Source organism: Simochromis diagramma, unplaced genomic scaffold (genome assembly GCF_900408965.1).
Source record: "Simochromis diagramma unplaced genomic scaffold, fSimDia1.1 OVJJ01000165.1, whole genome shotgun sequence".
NCBI classification, from domain to species: domain Eukaryota; kingdom Metazoa; phylum Chordata; class Actinopteri; order Cichliformes; family Cichlidae; genus Simochromis; species Simochromis diagramma.
In genome coordinates this window covers 1,482,144-1,499,810 of record NW_024387467.1, presented here as the reverse complement: position 1 = coordinate 1,499,810, position 17,667 = coordinate 1,482,144, and the positions used below count along the sequence as shown (strand labels likewise).

The 17,667-nt window shown below is 42.3% G+C and overlaps 1 protein-coding gene across 11 annotated transcripts; it reads left to right on the top strand.

Annotated features, from left to right (window-relative positions):
* The first annotated feature begins 5,302 nt into the window (after positions 1 to 5,302).
* Positions 5,303 to 13,568, top strand: pnpla4 (patatin-like phospholipase domain containing 4). Of its 11 annotated transcripts, none has more exons than XM_040014821.1 (8): positions 5,442 to 5,553; positions 5,815 to 6,003; positions 6,548 to 6,642; positions 10,525 to 10,660; positions 10,903 to 10,968; positions 11,371 to 11,441; positions 11,896 to 12,048; positions 12,646 to 12,759. In XM_040014821.1, exons 1-7 carry the CDS (start codon positions 5,482 to 5,484, stop codon positions 12,038 to 12,040), a joined length of 774 nt encoding a protein of 257 aa, XP_039870755.1. In that variant the 5' UTR covers positions 5,442 to 5,481; the 3' UTR covers positions 12,041 to 12,048; positions 12,646 to 12,759. The 11 variants fall into 11 exon arrangements, with proteins under 11 accessions (XP_039870752.1, XP_039870758.1, XP_039870755.1 ...); XM_040014820.1 differs by having other exon boundaries at positions 11,860 to 12,048; XM_040014819.1 differs by lacking the exon at positions 11,371 to 11,441 and having other exon boundaries at positions 12,646 to 13,568.
* The last annotated feature ends 4,099 nt before the right edge of the window (positions 13,569 to 17,667 follow it).

Sequence of the window (17,667 nt, the reverse complement as noted above, 5' to 3'; positions counted from 1 at the left end):
ACACAAAGTAGGGAATCAAAAAAAAAAAAAAAAAAAAAACAATAGCACCACCTGTTGGTGAGATTTCATAAAGAAACAGAAAAACATACAGTGGCTTGCAAAAGTATTCGGCCCCTTGAACTTTTCCCACATGTTGTCACATTACAGCCACAAACATGAATCAGTTTTATTGGACTTCCAGGTGAAAGACCAACACAAAGTGGTGCACACGTGAGAAGTGGAACGAACATCAGACATGACTCCAAACATTTTTTTACAAATAAATAACTGCAAAGTGGGGTGTGTGTAATTATTCAGCCCCTGAGTCAACACTTTGTAGAACCAGCTTTTGCTGCAGTTCCAGCTGCCAGTCTTTTAGGGTCTGTCTCTACCAGCTTTGCACATCTACAGACTGAAATCTTTGCCCATTCTTCTTTGCAGAACAGCTCCAGCTCAGTCAGATTAGATGGACAGCGTTTGTGAACAGCAGCTTTCAGATCTTGCCACAGATTCTGGATTGGATTTAGATCTGGACTTTGACTGGGCCGTTCTAACCAGAGGTGGGACCAAGTCATTGTTTTGCAAGTCTCAAGTAAGTCTCAAGTCTTTATCCTCAAGTCTCAAGTCAAGTCTCAAGTAATGTCAGGCAAGTCAGAGTCGAGTCTCAAGTCACTGGTGTAAAAGTCCAAGTAAAGTCACAAGTCTGAAACTTTGAATTTCAAGTCCTTTCGAGTCTTTAAAAAAAAAAAAAAAAAAACGAAAAAAAGCATGTTGCAGTTATATGCTAAATGTAAATATTAGACCATGTAATTTTAAAATCTGTGTTTTTCTCAACACATGACCAAATAGTGAACTTAGAAAATATACACAAATTGTGAAATTGCACCTCTTTAAAATGCAGCTCAATTAAACCTAGCTCCAAGAATAATTTTCACCGACAGTTCTGAGATAAGCTGCATGTTATTCTTGGATGCGCTTGTAGGACCGGCTTTAAAATCGCATGACAAAAATATCATACACATTAAAAAAAACTGCATCACCAACGTAGCCTGGAAAACATTTGCTAGTTAGATGAAGTCAGCCATCTCATCGTAGCATATTTATATGCATATTTATAATCATACGGTTCTTGGAGTGAGTGCATACACTCGTGAAGTTTAGTAACTTCCGGTCACTGCAACAAGCCCAGGTACAGTTTACCGACGGATGGGTGCAGGACCTTGAAATGCACCGTGTAGAAAGTAAAGACCATCGTACGTATCATAAGTTTACCAGTCTCACAAATCGTCGTCATAAATACACATTCGTTAACCGTTTATTAATAGGACCTTTGAGCTCAACGGTAATTAATTAGCAGTGGAAATAATTTCTGGTTCATCACAGAAATGTAGCAGTGACAATAATACTGTATGCTGTAATCGCACTGGGCAATTAGTGATACAAAACAACTGTTTTACCCTGTGAATAAAAGTATATGTTTTTGTCAATGTACCATAATAACAGAAGCGAAACGCAATATTGTGTCAGGACAATTCACTATTTATGCGCAATAAATAAAGGAGCATAGCGCGACAGTTTCTGTTCAGCGCCAGACTTGCTTGTAACCTATATCACCAATTATGTTATGAAAATGACGCATTAACTACAACAGCAGACTGAGCTGTGTGTAAATGCTTGGAGCAGACTAACCTGTGAGCTGGAGTGTTCCGGGACGTTATATTTGATCTTTGAATGGCTGCAATCCAGTCGCCTCTTTGTTACTTCGGAAACATGGCTCGAACAATTTCTCTTCAACGACGTAATCCGATAACAACCGATCTCTTTACCCGTCGGCTTCCCGTGGCTGTCATGCGACCGGCTATTGCAGTTAATAATACAACAGCTTCTTGACATTTTTGTGTTTCTTTTTATCGCTGTATAACTGATTTTAATTGAAAGCCTGCGTGCGCTAGTACCGCTTGCCACGAGTTCCCAGAATCCTTTGCGGTTCTACCCGTGAATGACGTCACATTTTCAATCTCTATATAATATGCATGTTAAATTTTATATTTGGGGTAAAATATCAAGTCTTTTCAAGTAAACCGGTTCAAGTCCAATTCAAGTCCCAAGTCATTGGTGTAAAAGTCCAAGTCAAGTCACAAGTCTTAGAACATTTTTTCAAGTCAAGTCTAAAGTCATAAAATTAATGACTCGAGTCTGACTCGAGTCCAAGTCATGTGACTCGAGTCCACACCTCTGGTTCTAACACATGGATATGTTTTGTTGTAAACCATCCCATTGTTGCCCTGGCTTTATGTTTAGGGTCATTGTCCTGCTGGAAGGTGAAGCTCCGCCCCAGTCTCAAGTCTTCTGCAGACTCCAAGAGGTTTTCTTCCAAGATTGCCCTGTATTTGGCTCCATCCATCTTCCCATCAACTCTGACCAGCTTCCCTGTCCCTGCTGAAGAGAAGCACCCCCAGAGCACGATGCTGCCACCACCATATCTGACAGTGGGGATGGTGTGTTCAGAGTGATGTGCAGTGTTAGTTTTCCTCCACACACAGCGTTTTGCATTTTGGTCTCATCTGACCAGAGCAGCTTCTTCCACATGTTTGCTGTGTCCCCCACATGGCTTGTGGCAAACTGCAAACAGGACTTCTTCTGGTTTTCTGTTAACAATGGCTTTCTTCTTGCCACTCTTCCATAAAGGCCAACTTTGTGCAGTGCACGACTAATAGTTGTCCTATGGACAGATTCCCCCACCTGAGCTGTAGATCTCTGCAGCTCGTCCAGAGTCACCATGGGCCTCTTGGCTGCATTTCTGATCAGCGCTCTCCTTGTTGGGCCTGTGAGTTTAGGTGGACGGCCTTGTCTTGGTAGGTTTACAGTTGTGCCATACTCCTTCCATTTCTGAATGATGGCTTGAACAGTGCTCCGTGGGATGTTCAAGGCTTGGGAAATCTTTTTGTAGCCTAAGCCTGCTTTAAATTTCTCAGTAACTTTATCCCTGACCTGTCTGGTGTGTTCTTTGGACTTCATCGTGTTGTTGCTCCCAATGTTCTCTTAGACAACCTCTGAGGCCGTCACAGAGCAGCTGTATTTGTACTGACATTAGATTACACACAGGTGCACTCTATTTAGTCATTAGCACTCATCAGGCAACGTCTATGTGCAACTGACTGCACTCAGACCAAAGGGGCTGAATAATTACGCACACCCCACTTTGCAGTTATTGATTTGTAAAAATGTTTGGAATCATGTCTGATTTTCGTTCCACTTCTCACGTGTGCACCACTTTGTGTTGGTCTTTCACCTGGAATTCCAATAACATTGATTCATGTTTGTGGCTGTAATGTGACAAAATGTGGGAAAGTTCAAGGGGGCCGAATACTTTTGCAAGCCACTGTAACTGTGCCTGACACATGACTGTCTTCAGTTAGCTGTTCTGGGTGTTTCTCATCGACTGGCAGCTGGTTCATCTGTGCTGCCAGATGCTTGTGGAGTGCAGTCAGCTTCTTCAGCCAGTAGATGTGAACCATGTCAGTGTCAGTCTGCCGACTCAGTGTTTCTTTATGCTTTTGTTTATTCTGAGTATGTATTCTGTTGATTGGCCATTTGTTTGCCAGAAAACCATGAAATCTGAAGGAGTGAGAGAAATTTGCCAAGAAAGAATGAGTTGTATACAGTAAATCATTAGCGAAATGTCTTTGATAGAAACCAGAATAAACAAGTGCAAATAAAGTAAATTTAAGAACTTGTAAAATACATATAAGAAAAGATCCAATAAAGCCACACCATAAAACACAGATAATAAAACATTAAAAACACAACATGGGTTTTCAACATTTGCTCTGTTGTTCCATTTTCCAAAGCAGTTTCAGTGAGGACAGTAGGTGCTCGTTCTGAAGTAGCAAAATGCCAAGACAGCAATACTCAAAATTATGTTCTATAATAAGATTATTCAATTATAAAGTTTTGCTAATGGCACGCAAAGGTTTATTAAATTTTAATTTCATTAATTTAGAGTTCAGATTCAATTTCGTGTGGACATTAGAAGGATTTTCACCTTTGAACATACATTTTGAGGGTCTGTGAGGTTGGTATGTTGCACAGTACTCTCATGAGTTTATGGACTATACATGCTGACCAGAAAAACAACAACAACACAAAAAAATCAGTCCACTCTTCTATCTCAGAGAAGCAGACAGATTCAACATCAGGGGCTGAAAATCCAGTTCTGACAAAGCTGTTGGAACTTAGGCGACATTTAATAATGCTATGGCGATTTGTGTCTTTATCAAAAAACAAAAACATTATAAGCTAAAGAAATTGATTCTTTTCTACTCTCCTGGAGTACTCAAAGCGCTCTATACAACATGCCACATCATACACTCTACACTTTGTCAGGGATTTCTAACAAACATACATTTTCATACTGGTGGGGGTTAAGACTGGGGGAGCCAGGAATCAAACCACCAACCTTCTGATCAGCAGATGACCTGCTCTACCTCCTGAGCTACAGCCATCACCTGCAGTAGCCAAAGAAAAGAAAAAAACTGAACTGAGCTGAATGCATGTCTTTAGCGCCAGAGTTTGGAGGGCCAGGAGTGACAAAAATATGCCATTAAATAATTAATTAAACGTTTCATTAAATAATTGAAACTGAAATTAATTAATTTAATTAATATTTCAATAAATATTTAAATGCTCATTCATTTTATTTAAAACATGTAATCAATTATTTATGTTTTCATTTCCAATTTTTTAATTAACGACACATTTAATTAACAATTAATTAATTAATACATTTTTGACACATTAAATTATTTATTTATTTAAATTTTTAATTATTTATTAACAGATTTAAATCATTATTTAATGGTGTATCTACCCTGACCCTGCGGCTGTCTTCATGAATTTATTTTATCTGTCAGCCTCACCCATCAAAGTCAGGGGGTGGAGTCAACACCATTGCTTCGGCCTTGTGGCCATGTTTTTAGTGGGTGTTTCTCAGTGCCAACAATGGACATGTGGAAATAACTGAACTGTACTTTGAAATACCCTGTTTGTATGTCACCAAATATACTTTGAATATTTTTCTAGCCAGGAATGCAGTGTTTTAGTCTTGAAATATCTGGTCGGTTTGTCAAGATTTGTTAAGAAATTGGAATTAATTGATTAAATAAATATTTCAATAATTAATTAAATGCCCCTTCATTTAATTTAAAACATTTAAAAAATTATTTATTTATTTGTTTCACATCTTAATTTTAATTATTGACACATTTAATTAATAATTTATTGGTGTATTTAATTAATTCATTTTGTCACTCCTGGCCCTCCATCCACAGAGTTGAAGCCGCGTTATCGCGAGGTTGGTCTTATTTTGAATTCAGGAGCAGGGCTTTGTTTACTTCCGGTGTACACAGAAAGGTTGAAAACGGCTGGTTCTGCAAGAAAAGGTACTAAATATGGTGACAGTGATGGTTTCAGCATTAACCGCTCAGAGCCGTGTTATAGGAAATGTGCTTTCGTCACTTTTTGTGTGTGTTTTCAGCGAGCTTTGCTTTTCTGTCCTGTTATACGATCACGACGGTAAGATAAGCATTTGGCCCTAAAGCTGAAGTTTACACAAGTAACAAGCTTGGCGCGTACGCGATGAGGAGTGAAAAAAGGCTTTCTAATGGACACGTGCTTTCATGCAGTCATGTTTGCAGCAGAGCGGAGGGGTCAGACTTCCCTGCCTTCTTGGTTTATTCGTGCTACTCGTATATGTGGCACTAAATATGCAGTAATCACACGCCTGGACTCAACAACACCACGTGTGACTCATGTCATGTTTGCATGTTTGTGCAGGTGTTAATGATGACGGTCCTGAATCTGTCCTTTGCTGCGTGTGGTTTCCTGGGGATCTATCACTTGGGTGCCATGGAGGCCTTTCTCCGGCATGGGCACAAGCTGCTGGGCTCCCTCGGGGCCTGTGCAGGTGCTTCTGCTGGGGCACTGGTGGCTGCTGTAATGGTCACAGCTCCTGAAAAGTTGGAGGTATCGTGTACAGTCCAGGGGTATGTGGGGTTAGTGAAACCCTCTGGTCTCTCTGAGCAAAATGGAGACAAACTATAACAGTATTTCTCGCTCCTGATTCTTGCTGCTTCTTCTTTAGTACTGGCAGTTTTTATATGTGTGTGTACGGGACTAAAGACTTGTCAGGGTGAATCATGCTCAGGGATACTTGCTGTCACAGATTTGAAGAACCGTCTGTTTTAGTGATGCACACTGTAACAGCCGATCCTATAAAATAACAACTCAGATCTTAGCATAGGCAGAATGAGTAATTAACTGTAAATTCAGGAATCTAGATGAACAACAAGCGATTGAGTGAAATGTTATTTACAAGGCGCACTGTGCTCATATCCTCTGTTCTCAGTTAGTTCTGCAGATTTCAGACTTTGATTGTATTGAGATAAATCACCAGCTGTGCAGGAAAAATGAATCTGTGAGTGTAGAGCTGAGTGAATGAGCTTTGTTAGGTGTGACTGAATGATATAGGAAGTGTGCTTTCATCATGGTGTTTGTTTCCTTCTTCCAGCACTGCAAAGACTTCACCTACAGGTTTGCTGACGGTGTGAGACAGCAGCGGTTTGGGGCCGTCACACCAGGATACAACTTTATGCTCACACTCCGGTAACTACTTAGCAGAAGTCTCCTCAACAATCACTGGGCAATGTTACACGATGGAGGTGTTGATGTCTCACATTGTGGACCTGCAACATGTGTTGCTGTGAATACTGGTTGGTGGTCAATGACCAGCTTAAACACTGAAAACACTGTGGAGATATTTTCCACCTGCTGCAGCGTCATAGCTCTGTGTCACGCAGTGGAAGGTGCACTGAGTTTGTTTAATGCCACAGTAGCAGTGGAATAGACAGATTCATTATCCCCTGAGGTTAACTTGCAGTTACTTTTATGATCCTCATGTTTCTGTACCTTACACCATTATCAGGTCAGAAAGCTAAAGCCTTTACCAAACCAGTCAGTCTCTTCAGATTCAACAGGCATGAAGCACAAGTAGTATCCATGGGTTAAAAAGCCTGTTTCAAACATTCCCACAGTTCACACTTCATGTCAGGACTAAACAAACTACGTAACCCTGGAGCACCGTCAGCTGTAGCTGTGCAAAGATGTTTGGTTCTTTCTAAACAAGTCACTGTTTGGCTGAATGGAGCCTGAGTAAGACGTGTTTGGCCCGGGTGCGATCAGGACTTCGTGGAAGAACAAGATTCGACTGAACTCTTAACACACGTGCTTTCTGTCAGTGAGCTCGGGACGTTTGTCAGAAAGACTCAGCTGCAGGTCTGTTAATCAGAGTCATCATGTGCTTTTTAATTTTCATCTTGAGTTTTCAGCTTTGTTTGGTTCCAGTTTGCTTGCACTGTGCGGTTTCATGCTTCAGTTTAGTTTGTTTGTTTTTATTATTGTTATTATTATATTTATATACACTGCCAGTCAGACGTCTGGACACACTTTGTCATTTAATGATTTTTCATTATTTTTACTACTTTCTACATCGTAGATAAACTGAAGACATTTAATATATTTAGTAGGGGTGGGGGAAAAATCGATACTGTGTAGTATCGTGATATTTTGTTTGCTAATAATGTATCGATACAGGGACAGCAGAAATCGATATTTTGTTACAAAAAGGTTTTTGTGCTCTGACTTCAGAGCACGTTGATCCTTTTTCTGAGCAAGAATCCTGACGCTGTCCAAATGTGTTTAACTTGTTTTTTGGCAGCAATAAACATGACAGTTTACTTATTTTAATTAAGTTTAAAACTTTTTTATTTAATGTAAAATTATATTTTGTTTTAATTTACTTTCAAATTCTTCAGTTGCTGAAGGGGCTGCATAGTTTTCATAAATTGCATAGTTCAGAATAGCTGTAATTGTACCAGATGCAGGGCTCTAGACTAACTTTTTGCCATGGGCGTACCGGTACGCCTAACTTTCTAAAGTTAGGCGTACCGGCACAAAAGTTAGGCGCACACAAATTTTATAATAATTGATATAATATAATGTGTTTTTCTGGATACACTGTGCTTTTTCAGCATTCAAAGATTGATGACACCGTGTCAGAGCACTGGCTATGAATTTCAGAAGGATCAGGCCTTAACAGAAAAGTTAGCAATAGTTCTTTTCCTATTACAGCTACATCCACTTCTGTCGTGCCTAGGCTGCTCACTAGGGCTGGGTATCATCACTGATTTCTATAATCCATTCGATTCCGGTTTTCAAAGTCCCGATTCGATTCAACTTAGCCTCAGACAGTCAGAAATATTATAATTCTGATCATTTATCAGCACTGACTTCTTCAGAATTGTGAACATCACAGCAGAGGCCTTTGTGTGAAAGTAACTGAGAATAAAACAGAAAAACATGAAGGAGATTTTCCTGGTCTGGCTTTTTATAGCAGATAACCTTAAAAATATTCTACAATATTCTGCATATAAAGTTTAAATTTCTTCAGTATTGAATAACAGAAAAAATAGGCTTTCTTGTCCGAGGTCATTTAAGTGAAAAAAGAAAGAAAAAGAAAAAGACAGCAGCCACAGCGCTGTAAACAACAGTAGACTGGTGGGTAATAAGCGAATGAATAATACAGAAAACAGAGATTGGAGACGGAAACTGTTCTTGAAGTACAGAGAGAGAGAGAGAGAGAGAGCTAGCTGTGCATGAAGTGTGATTTCAATAGTCGTGGAAGCAAAAATTCATGACGACATTGATCAAATGTGAAGCGCAGTTTGCTGCTTCTTTTGCTGCTGGCTCGGTGGATTTTGGTTGGAGAGACAAAACCTGCAGCTCAGAATCAGCACAAAAAGACGTAAACACAGCGCGGACCGGACGCATCAGGATCGCTGAGCTCCAACAGCGTGTCCGTCTACGGGCCGTCGGGTGAGAAAGCCGAGAAAGACAAAGTTGATTCTGATGCGTCGGTCCGCTCTGTGTTTACGTCTTTGTGTGGAGTCCGTGTACCTGCTCTCATCTGCTGTTTGGTTGTTGTTGAAATGGTTTTGTGAGCTTTAATCTGAGAATCTGGCGTTTCTGGCAAAACACAGTTATATTTAAAAGTCAGGATTTAATGAATTGATATCGCTTTATTCAAGCTACTCACCTCCCACTTCCACCTGCACTTTCAACTGGACCACAGCCAATCAGAGAGGTCCCGCCCCTTACTATCTCTGATTGGTTTAGTCCACGATAGGGGCAAAATGTGTGTCTGTTGTTGACCACAGGGAAGGTTGCAGATTTTTTTTTTTTTTTTTTGCACTACCTGAACAGTTGGTCGCACAGGTGCAACCAAATATTTTTTTTTAGTTGCACCACTGAAAAATTTGGTCGCATTCTAGAGCCCTGAGATGGTTGCATTCAGTTAAGTTGGACTAGACTGTAATACAAACCGTTCAGTTTGTCAACAATAAAACTGACTGAAATGAGAGAAAGACTGAGTGTGAGACTTTGATATTAGATAAAATGAATATTGATAAAGTTTACCTTTATGTACAGAATCTGAATATCGCAAAATATTTTTTAAAATTGCAATAATATCGTATCGTGCGTTAAGTATCGTGATAATATCGTATCGTGGGATATATGGTGATTCCCACCTCTAATATTTAGATTCCTGACAGTAGCCGCCCTCTGCTGTGTCGACAGCATCAAACCCTCGGCCTTCTCTCAGTGAGCTTCATGATGTCATCACCTGACATGGTTTCACCTCACAGCCTGTCAGGGTTCATTGGTGGAGTTTCTTGCCTTCTTAATGACGTTGGCACCATCGGTTGTGCAGCAGTCAGGTTGGTGCACAGCTGACAGCCCTATTTGACAACTGTTAGAGTTCATATTATGACAAGAACCAATCAGAGTAGAGAGAAACCACAGCCCATCATTACTTTAAGAACTGAAGCTCAGTCTGGAAAATTGCTAAAACTTTGAATGTGTCCCCGAGTGCAGTCGCAGAAACCATCAAGACCACGATGAAACTGTCTGACGTCTCAAAGGACAAACACAGTAACTGAAGCTGAAAGCACACAAAGGTGAAAAACGGAATAATAATCTAAGAACGACAAACAGCACCCAGGACTGCAGCACGTCAAAGCTTCTTAGCTGCTGATCTTGGCCCAGTATTCCTAATTCTTCCAGCTTTAGAGTCTCAGGTGTGTGTATGCTATTAAAACTCATCAAATTATTAATATTTAATGATTTTTCATTTGCTGCTGACCCTGTGTGAGCACAGAGTTTGTGATAGACACAGAAAACAGAGGTAAAGAGGCAGGGGGCGACCTGCTGCTGGCGGTTAGTTTGTCAGTATCTATGCTTGAAGTGTAAGCTGAGGTGTGAGGAAGGCACACGGCAGCTGAATAAGGCCAGCAGGCTTCGGTCAGTGTAAGTGCTTGATAGCTTGATTAATAATCGCACGTCCCTGTAAAACAGTGTTTACGATGCCCCGTGGAGATGATTCCATTAAAGCTCTGACAAATGAACATCTGTGTGTGGATTTTCCCACAGGGAGGGGATAGAAGAGATTCTCCCCACAGAGGCTCACAGTCTGGCCACTGACCGCCTCTACGTCTCAATAACACACTCAGAAAGTGGCACGAACCACAACGTGTCGACGTTTACCTCCAGGGAGGAGCTCATAAAGGTTCGCACCCCTCTCTGTAAACACACACAGTCCGTTTCAAACATGGTCATAAATGTTTATGATTGTTTTACAGCCTTGTTTCTCTCCAGTCTTCAATTTAGTGCTTTTACTACTATAAATGACACCGTGCTGTATATGAGCTGTCACCTGACTGCACGCGCCTCGTGACCAAAATGTTGAGCGACGAGCTGCCGAACCAAGTGTTTTTGCTGGATAACTGTCCCCCTCTTGTACCTGTCCAGGTCCTGTTAGCCAGCTGCTTTGTCCCAGTCTATGCTGGACTCAAACCAGTAGAGCTCAGAGGAAAGGTAAGGGTTTATGCTGGTGTCAGAACAAAATAAATTGGTTCATGATGTTCCGCAGGAACGAGCGACAGCTTGCTAGACTGATAAATCGAATGCTTTGCTGACTTCAGAGTGTTCGGTGCTAGAAAATGTTAAACATACAAAAGTAGATTATTGAGTGTGAGGAATACATGTCAACTCTACTCTTTACTGGTAAAGACAACAGCCAGATATCACAGTCCAGGGTTAAAATGAGCTTTACCATGTGGGCATGAAAGAGGTTCTGAATAATACCTGAGGTTTTGTTACAACGAGCCAAAATGCCTGGTAAAGAAGATATTTGAATGTGTCTTGAGCCACTTTTACACATGAATTGTGGACGACGATGCATCATCTGAAGTTAATAGAGGCCTTTCCTTCAAATAGCACATAACAGGTCCTCTTCAGATGTGCTCTTACTGCTGGAAACCAGTGGAAACCCTGTTCCTTTGGTTCAGGTGAGGGTACACGCCACACCCACTCGCTGTAAATCCACGAGGCCTGTGCTGTTCTCACGTGGATGTAACCTGGCATCACGTGGACGTCATAGAGCGAACAGCTTTCTCTGCTCCGGCTGCTTCGTGCACTAGATTTGAACGTGTCCGTGCTGGTTGGGTTGTAGGAAAGTTCAGGTTTGCAGGGCTTTGTCTACAAAGTATTTAATGACAGGATTATTTATGCAGCTGTAGCTCAGGATGTCAAGCAGGTCATCTGCTAATCAGAAGGTTGGTGGTTCCATCCCTGGCTGCTTTTCTCTCCAGGTCATCCATCAGAGTGTGAACGTCAGATAGAACACACCAGCTTCCCTGTCCTGTTAGCATGTTTGTGATTGTCTGAAAGTCTAAACAGCTTTCTTTGCTCTAAACCTTTTTGTAGATGTTGTGTGACCAGAAGGCTCTTTGTTTCCTGTAGAAATGGATTGATGGAGGATTCACTGACAGCCTGCCGATCCTGCCTGTGGGACGAACCATCACGGTGTCACCCTTTGCTGGACGGCAGGATGTGTGTCCGATCCACAGGGGGCGGTTCAAAACTCAACTCAGCTTGGCCAACATGAACATAATGGTGAGAACCGGAGCATCTGATTGGTCTGTAAGGAGAAACCTGGATTCCCAGATTATTCTCCACCTTCAGCTTTTTACCATAACTGAGCAGCGTGTACGGCTAATAGTGCTAAAGATATGTGCCAGGCAACAAAGCTTTCTCACTCTGAACTTCCTGTTAGTGCACGTGGAGCACACCACCACCACCACCCAGTGCTCCAACCTGCTGGTTGTATTCAGCTTCTTCAGCAGCTTCAAATTTCCGGAGAGTCCGAAACCAAAGTGCTGCAGTTATGAAACAGTCATGTTCAGATATGTGGAGGGTGCATTCAGACAGAACTGACCGGTGTCCTTCACACGGTCACAGTTCAGATATTAGTCTTTGACATTACGTTAATAATAAAGGTAAAGAGTTCTGTAATCTTACATGTGCTGCCAGAACCATAAATCTTTTGATCTCATTAGAAGATGAAGTCGAGCTGTAACTGTTATTTGACCTGATCCAGCTCACAGCACAAAGTGCAGCACGTCCAGCCGTGAATGGCTGCGTGTGCGTGCAGAAGGACGTGTTTCTGTCACTTTGTTGATGTGAACGCAGTGTTTCCGTTGGCTTCCTCAGCTTTCCGTGGAGAACCTCAAACGTCTGAATCAGGCTCTGTTCCCTCCGTCCGCCGGCGCCATGCGTTCGTTATGTGAAGAAGGTTTCACGGACGCCGTGAGGTTCTTAAAGAGAGAGGGCTGGATGAGCTGAGCGTCACACATGGACAAACGGAGCGTGTGAAGCCTGGAGTGTCGTTTACCAAGAAGGAATAAACATTTTCTGTATTTATACGTACTTCCTGGGTGATTTTACTCACCCAGGAAACCGACACATGCTAGAAAAGTAACTGCACCGATGTTTGCATGCAGTGATGTTGAAGTGATTCAGCCTTTGACTTGGTGCATGTTTGGAAAGATGTGACATTGTGGGCTTCACTCAGATTACTTTGATCACACAGGCGTCCTCTCTGTGACAGCATGTGAACCTGGACTTTTATCATAGTTTCATTTCTTTTGACTTGAAGCAAAGTGAAAAATATCGGATACCCGTGACCCGCTTCACAGAAAGGTTTGTGCCGCCCTCGCGGATGCCGGCGGCTCCCCCAGGACACGAGGCAGCACGAGTCTTTGAAGGGTTGGATGTTTGTGCAGGTTTGACTGCTGCTGGGTCACCGTTTGATTTCCTTCAGGAGCGACTTGGCGTGTGCGAGAGCTGCTCTGCCTCTGCACTCAGCCAGGCGAGGCAGCAGTTACACACATGCAGCAGACTGCAGAGGACAGGCTTGGATCAGGATATTCCAGGAACCCTCAGTGGCATTTCCATCTTTTCTATACAGTCTTTTTGGTGAACAGCAGTGTGAAGGCTGCGATGGGGCTGTCGGTGCTGCTGATCTTTAAAACCAGGAACTCCATGTGTTCTGTTTTTTCATGTCCTTTAAATGATGTTTGTTGTAAAATGAGTGATTTGAACGAGTAAACAAAGGAATGTCAAATAATAATGTTCTTGTCGTCGCTGTCATTATTCTCTCAGACCCGAGCCGGCTGTTGGGATGTCTTTGCTCCCTTATCGTCTCTTATGTAGCACATCTGTGCTGACATGATGCCGTATGAAATCCATCATAGATACTGTGCATACTGACGAAAGTGACAGGGAGCGCCGCAGCTTCATTTTAGGCTTAAGACGTGCAGAAGTCCACCCAGAGATGTGCAGCATGAACAGTCCTGAATAGTACAGAACCTGAATGTTGTATCATAGTCAGTTAAACATTATTAGTAACAGAGATCTGTGAAGATCTGCTGCAAACACAGAGGTCATCCTACTGTCTGCTGTCAACTTTTATTCTTACCTTTAACAACAAAAAGTCTTCAACACTAATGTCAACAGACAAACATGACCTGAGTCACCTGGACAGGCTTGAGTTTGTGTTTGAGTTCTTACTGAAACGATTCAGGATTGTTTTGCATTTTAAACTTGTAACATCTAAATTTGATTTAGACACACACACACACACACACACACACACACACACACACACACACACACACACATCCCACTTGTGCGTATTGTGTTATTATGTAAGCTCACCTGCTGCTTGTGGTAATAAGGCTCATTTAAAGCTTCCGCCTGCGGCAAAGAAACCCCGGCTTATGTTTTTCTCCCTAATGTTGAGTCTCGTAATGAACTACAGTAGGGGACTGCTGTGTGGACGGAGGCCAGCTGAAGGAGCTCATTTGTTAGTGTAATTATTCAGCTGTTGACTTCAGTGTATGGGACTGAAAAGCTGTTGTTCACACCTGCAATGTGTTATTTGTGTGATAAGCCGTTCAGATCCACTGGAAAGCAGAGAATGCTTTTCAGCTCCCGGAAGTTTTTCATCTGCGAGCTGCACTGTCCTCTGGTCCTAAACGAATGCAGTGGAAACTGATTCTACAAAGGCCCAAAGAGGATGGAGGTCTAGTATTTATGCAATCCAGGAACATCCGTGCCCTTTGTGCTGTTCTGTCCACAGTTATTTGGGGAAATGGGATTCTGGGCTGTAACCACAATACTGCAGTAGAAGCTCCCGCTGAGCCCCGAGGCTGCTGGGAGATCCATTCGGCAGATATGATTGGTACCTTTGCACAGGCTAATAAACAACTCCACAAGCTGCAAAGATTTCTTTGTTACCCTCGCCTGCACGCTGAAGAAATAAGCAAAACATAACGGCTATTTCCTGATTGTTTTCTACACTGTACTATCTGTGCATGAAGGAGCGTGACACGTATTAAAGTATATGTCCTAAACTGAGGGCGAATCAGCACGCGTGATAGCCCACCCTGTGTTCTCAACAGACAGTCTGTTATCACGAGCTCTGATGTGACTTACGGTCTGCAGTCCTCATCATAGTCAGCCTGTCCACGTTCCCTCAAAGCAAAGAGCTCACGTCACTGCTGAAACACACCAGGCTACAGGTCTGTTAGCGATGCTGAGGGTTGGTTTTATATTTTTTTTGCAGGCACATTCAGACAGTGTATCCAACTACAACAGGGCTGTCGAACTCCAGGCCTCGAGGGCCGGTGTCCTGCAGGTTTTAGGTGTCACCCTGGGTCAGCACACCTTGACCAAATGATTAGTTCATTACCGGGCCTCTGGAGAACTTCAGGACATGATGAGGAGGTCATTTAACCATTTGAATCAGCTGTGTTGGATCAAGGACACATCTAAAACCTGCAGGGCACCGGCCCTCGAGGCCTGGAGTGTGGCCAGGGGTGTCACACTCCAGGCCTCGAGGGCCGGGTACTTCAGACCCAGCAACACACTCAGACAATAACTAGAACTGAAGAAGCTTCTCGGATAAGAGGTGAAACGTCTTCAAGCAACTTAAAGAAGTCCAGACGCTTTTCTTTCCACGCTGTGGGCAGGTTTTATGCCTGAAACACACTGAACACATTTACAGATCACATGCCCCGATGCTCAGCCCCAGACTAAGCTTTCATTGGTTGTTTGTTCACACGCTCACATTCTGTGCAGTTTAGGCTGATTTCTTTGGATATTGATGAGTTCAAATTAACTTTTTTCCTCAACTCTGAGGAATGAATAGATACTGCTGTTCTCTGATCTCTCAGTCCACTACCACCAGTGCCAGATATGATCACAGAGGTCCTGAGACTGTCATCAGCCACAGACACACTGTTCATGGAGCTTTTCAGAGAAGTCAGGCTTGAACCTGTTACGGTGCTGCACAAGATGATGTTTTTCAGCCGTACATCTAAATGTGGTTCCAATAAGTTTATTTGAATTTCGAGCTCCAGTGACTGAACCTGAACTGGAACACACAGACACAGTAACTGATGGTTAAAAAGATGCTAGGGCAGGTCCTGACTTAAACACGGGGTGGTGGGGTGTGGAAAAGGGCTCAGATAAGACTGGCTGCAGGGGCCCGGGAGCCCCGCCCCTCCCTGAGCATAGTTCTGCTGCAGGTTACTTCCTGTTAAAAGGGTGTTTTTCCTTCCCACTATTGTAGAGTGCTTGCTCACAAGACATTTATAGTTTTCACTGTAATTATAAAGCACCACTGACACCATCAGTGAACTGGTGCTATAAATGAGTCTTCTCTGGGAAAATAACCCAAACGGCAGCAACATGGCTCTCTTCCTGGTGCTGCTGAAGGTTGTCACTGTCCCCCTGGCTGAGGTCAGCGTTATCTTGGATTCCAAAAGGTTTCATGCCATCCCACAGAGGTCGATTATCTTGTTAACAATTTCACTTCTTTACTACATACGAATCTGCTCCTCTGAAAAAGAAATTCTCACATCAGAGGTATAACTTTCAAACACTCACCTTAAAGCAGATGACTCGTAAGCTGGAGAGTCACAAATTTAGAGGATCATCATTTAGCCTGGAGAAATAGTTTGCTGCTTTATAAGAAAGCCCTCCGCAAAGCCAGAACATCTTACTATTCATCACTGATTGAAGAAAATAAGAACAACCCCAGATTTCTCTTCAGCTCTGTAGCCAGGCTGACAAACAGTCAGAGCTCTGTTGAGCCAACCATCCCTTTAACGTTAACTAGTAATGACTTCATGAACTTCTTCACAAATAACATTTTAATCATTAGAGAAAAAATGACCAGTAATCATCCCACAGATGTAATATTATCTACAGCTACTCTTAGTACCATTGATGTTAAGTTAGACTCTTTTTCTCCAATTGATCTTTCTGAGTTAACTTCAATAATTACTTCCTCCAAACCATCAACGTGTCTTTTAGACCCCATTCCTACAAAACTGCTCAAAGAAGTCCTGCCATTAATTAATGCTTCAATCTTAAATATGATCAACCTATCTCTAATGATCAGCTATGTACCACAGGCCTTCAAGCTGGCTGTAGTTAAACCTTTACTCAAAAAGCATCTCTAGACCCAGCAGTCTTAGCTAATTATAGGCCAATCTCCAACCTTCCTTTATATCAAACATCCTTGAAAGAGTAGTTGTCAAACAGCTAACAGATCGTCTGCAGAGGTTTATTTGAAGAGTTTCAGTCAGGTTTCAGAGCTCATCACAGCACAGAAACAGCTTTAGTGAAGGTTACAAATGATCTTCTTATGGCCTCTGACAGTGGACTCATCTCTGTGCTTGTCCTGCTAGACCTCAGTGCAGCGTTCGATACTGTCGACCATAATATCCTATTAGAGCGATTAGAACATGCTGTAGGTATTACAGGTACTGTGCTGCAGTGGTTTGTATCATATCTATCTAATAGACTCCAGTTTGTGCATGTAAATGGAGAGTCCTCTTCACACACTGAGGTTAATTATGGAGTTCCACAGGGTTCAGTGCTAGGACCAATTCTGTTTACATTATACATGCTTCCCTTAGGCAGCATCATTAGAAGACATAGCATACATTTACACTGCTATGCAGATGACACCCAGCTCTATCTGTCCATGAAGCCAGATAACACACACCAATGAGTTAAACTGCAGGAATGTCTTAAAGACATAAAGACCTGGATGGCCTCTAACTTTCTGCTTCTTAACTCAGATCAAACTGAGGTTATTGTACTCGGCCCTGAAAAGCTTAGAAATATGGTATCTAAGCAGATTCTTACTCTGGATGGCAT